The sequence below is a fragment of the Rhododendron vialii genome, chromosome 3a (assembly GCF_030253575.1).
Source record: "Rhododendron vialii isolate Sample 1 chromosome 3a, ASM3025357v1".
NCBI classification, from domain to species: domain Eukaryota; kingdom Viridiplantae; phylum Streptophyta; class Magnoliopsida; order Ericales; family Ericaceae; genus Rhododendron; species Rhododendron vialii.
In genome coordinates this window covers 17297492-17301403 of record NC_080559.1, presented here as the reverse complement: position 1 = coordinate 17301403, position 3912 = coordinate 17297492, and the positions used below count along the sequence as shown (strand labels likewise).

The window sequence follows — 3912 nt, the reverse complement described above, 5'->3', positions numbered from 1 at the left end:
TTTTGAGTTACAAAACAGAGCCTAATACTATTACTTCTCTACTACAGTACTAAAATAAGTACTTATTTTATTGACATTATTTGAGTAAACACATCATTTTTGAGTTTAAAACTACCTTCTTAAAAAATAAGTACTTATTTTGAGTTACAAAACAGAGCCTAATACTATTACTTCTCTACTACAGTACTAAAAACAAATGGGAACTCCCAAGCAGCTCCCACAAGTACTGCACGCAAGGCATTTGATTTCATTTGCCCCATACTCTGAGTCGAGTCGTCAGGTCAAACCCTGGAACCGATATATATATATAGGAGTGAGTACTACAATACCTCAGTTAATTCTCAATCCTCCACGTAAGCATGCTTCCGTCCTTACACGTGTACACAAACCAAGTCATCAGTCAAATCTCTGTCCCACTTGCCCAACTACTCATCAATCAATACTTGGTAGTACTATTACGGAGTACTACTACTCCTATAGTAGAGAGTACTTACCTTCCTCAGTTGGAAACTAGATTTTTCAATTCCCTCCTCTACTTAAACGCATGCTCCTCCTCGACCCCCCTCACTACCACAACTCCCTCATTCACATACTCAAAGACTCAGAGACAACTAACTTTAAAAAGTCTTTTGAGTTTTTGAGCTCTTATCTTTCCACTAATCCAATCCAAACCATACCATACCAAACCCAACTTTAAGCTTCAATTTCCCTTCATTTATCACAACTCCAAAATAATGGGGGTTCTTGAAATCCCAAGGAAAGAGATAACACCGGTTGCGGCTGGAAAAGGCCGAACGAGTCTCTTTTCTTTCACCAAAACTCCATCTTCTTCACTCTCTTCCTCTTCCCTTTCGCTCCCTCATACTATACCTCCCTCACCCCTCCACAAGTTCTCCGAATCTATGATGGAGGAAAACATCGACAATGCAGAATTACTCATCACCAAATGGGATCCCAACTCTTCTGCACACACTAAATACGAGTTCCTTTTCCAAGAAAACCGAAAAGAAGCCAAGAACTTCATCAAGTGCGTCAAGGATTTGCGCCAAGCCATGCATTTCTTGGTGTCAGAGAACTCAGTCTCTGACAAACTTGTGTTGGCTCAGAACTTGATGCAAATTGCCATGAAAATACTTGAAAGAGAGTTTTACCACATTTTGTCATCAAACCGCCGGTATTTGGATCCGGGATCAGTTTCCAGTCGGTCCTTACGGATGTTAGCATGGTCGCGTTCGCGGTCAAGTGAATCCGAGGAGGAACACTGTGTTGGGTCTGACGAGGATATTCGGACGGCCAGTGAATCAATTTCTGAAGAGGAAAGACTCTCTGAGCTTGCCATGTCAGATCTTAAGTCCATTGCTGACTGTATGATAAGCTCTGGCTATGGCAAAGAGTGTGCGAAGATATATAAAATCATCCGAAAGTCAATTGTTGATGAACAACTATACCATCTTGGGATTGAAAGGTACAGCTCTTCAGTGATCAACAAGATGAATTCACAAGTTTTCGAGCATCAAATCAAGAACTGGCTTGACGGGATAAAGATTGCTGTCAAGACACTCTTTCACGGTGAGAGGGTCCTCTGCGATCATGTCTTCTCTGTGTCGATCACGATTACAGAATCATGCTTCACCGGTGTCACCAAAGAAGGAAGCATCATGTTATTCGCGTTTCCGGAACTCGTGGCAAAGAGTAAGCGGTCGCCAGAGAAGATTTTCCGGTTAATGGACTTGTACGAGTCTATAACCGATTTCTGGCCAGAGATCGAATCAATCTTCTCGTTTGAGTCGGTCTCAGCCGTTAAATTACAAGCTCTAAACTCCCTCCTCAAACTGGGCGAATCCATCCGGATAATTTTATCAGAGTTTGAGCTGTCAATCCAAAAGAACTCGTTAAAGATACCGATACCTGGTGGTGGAATCCACCCACTGACACATTCAGTGATGAACTACATATCTTTCCTAGCCAATTATAGTGGAGTCCTGGTTGAGATCATCACGGACTCATCATCTACGACGGAATCCCTGCTGCCATCCCTGTTTCCGGAATCTTACTTCGAAAGTCCAAACCACGACGGGTGTCCCTCTCTGGCCATCTCGGCTCGACTGGCGTGGATCATTTTAGTACTCATTTGCAAACTCGACACCAAGGCGGAGCTATACAATGACATTGCTTTATCTTATCTGTTTCTGGCTAACAATCTTCAGTTTATTGTCGAGAAGGTCCGTATAAGTAACCTTAAGTACCTCCTTGGTGATGACTGGATAACAAAGCATGAGAAGAAGGTGAGACAATACGCGGCAAACTACGAAGTAACGGCTTGGAGTAAGGTGGTTTCTACTCTGCCGGAGAATTCAAGCGATGGGATGTCACCGGAGATGGTGAAGACCCATTTTAGACAATTTAACCTGGGTTTTGAACAGGTGTATCGGAAACAGACATCGTGGGTGGTACTCGATGGGAAGTTGAGGGATGAGATGAAAGTGTCGATTGCGAAGAAACTTGTGCCTGCTTATAGGGAGTTCTATGACACACATTTTGTAGCTTTGAGTGGCGAGAAGAACCTAGAAGTTTTGGTGAGGTTTGCACCGGAGAATTTGGGGAATTATTTGTCAGATTTGTTCCATGGAACAGCCGTTTCAGGAAGTTCATCAAGTTCAATGTCGTCGTCGTCATTATCGCGCGTATCCCGATGTCTTTCCTAGATGTATTTACGTTGTGTTTGCGAGCATAATGCAATATGCCAGGGAAAATTGTTTACATTTTTATGGCCACCAATTATCAACTTTATGTGTCCAGAAATACTATTTTGACTGTGGATTTTTGTATCTGTGAAGAAACTCTCAGTCATGCAGTTATCACAGTTCTTAAATTTAGAGGATATTTTGACATGGCTTATTTTTTTTACTTCAGTCTAAATATGCAAAATATCAGGCTTAACCTACTTGCTTAATAGCCGCATTGATATATCTTAATATTTTTTACTTACTTGATAAGAAAAATGTAGACCTTATAAGAGCATCTTCTTCATATTAAGTACAATTGAAAATTTTGAGGCTCTTGAAAGCTGAGAGTCTATTGCTATTCCTGATTTTAGACAGTCAATAATGCTGGTATGGTCTAAAATGCAGTATGTTGTCCACATAGTTCAACTCCAGAAGATTGATAGTTTGTTTTCTAAGCCTGTGGATCATGCAGATCCCTTATGATGGAGGGCAGCTACCTTCCCAAATACACGACTCCTGGAGGAAACTCCCCCAAATTAAGCTTTGAAAAATGCATTCCGACTCCTATTTTTTCAAAGAATTCGCACTCCAATTATGACTATTACAACACTGAAGAGGTCAACAACCGAAAGTCATAGTAAAAGGTTGAATGTAGTTATTAGGCCATCCACAGCGACATAATCAAAAGCAAATTATTTTTAAAGTTAACAATATTAGAGTAAAAGATAGCTCATAATGGATTAATGGTATAATCATACTTAACAACATTCTTAGAAATAATCAAATTTTGGGATTTGGATAACCAAAACTAACAACCTTTTTCAATAATCAAAATTTGTAGATCTCACACCACATAAGTTAACTGGTTCTAAAATTTATGTACACGCGTGTTTCAAATAGTATTTTCTTCTTATTTTCTTCGCCTGCTCTATATCTCATTTTCTTCAGCCATAAACTCTTTCTTTTTCTTTCCCTCCAAAAGTGAAACTCATATCTTTCAATCATTTAGAATTCAACTCATTGTCACCGGATTAAGGTATTTCACTTTTTTTCCGTTTTTATTTTATTCTTTTTCGTTCCTCTCCTTGTGGTTGAGTACATGAAGAACCTTGCATTCTTTTACAAATTCAAGAACACATCTGTTTTTTTTTTTTTTTTAGTACATGATTTTTTTCCAAATTCATAA

The 3912-nt window shown here is 39.6% G+C and overlaps 1 protein-coding gene across 1 annotated transcript; it reads left to right on the top strand.

Annotated features, from left to right (window-relative positions):
• The first annotated feature begins 429 nt into the window (after positions 1-429).
• LOC131318768 (exocyst complex component EXO70H1) lies at positions 430-2877 on the top strand. The gene is made up of 2 exons (XM_058348736.1): positions 430-446; positions 488-2877. Exon 2 carries the CDS (start codon positions 735-737, stop codon positions 2703-2705), a length of 1971 nt encoding a protein of 656 aa, XP_058204719.1. The 5' UTR covers positions 430-446; positions 488-734; the 3' UTR covers positions 2706-2877.
• The last annotated feature ends 1035 nt before the right edge of the window (positions 2878-3912 follow it).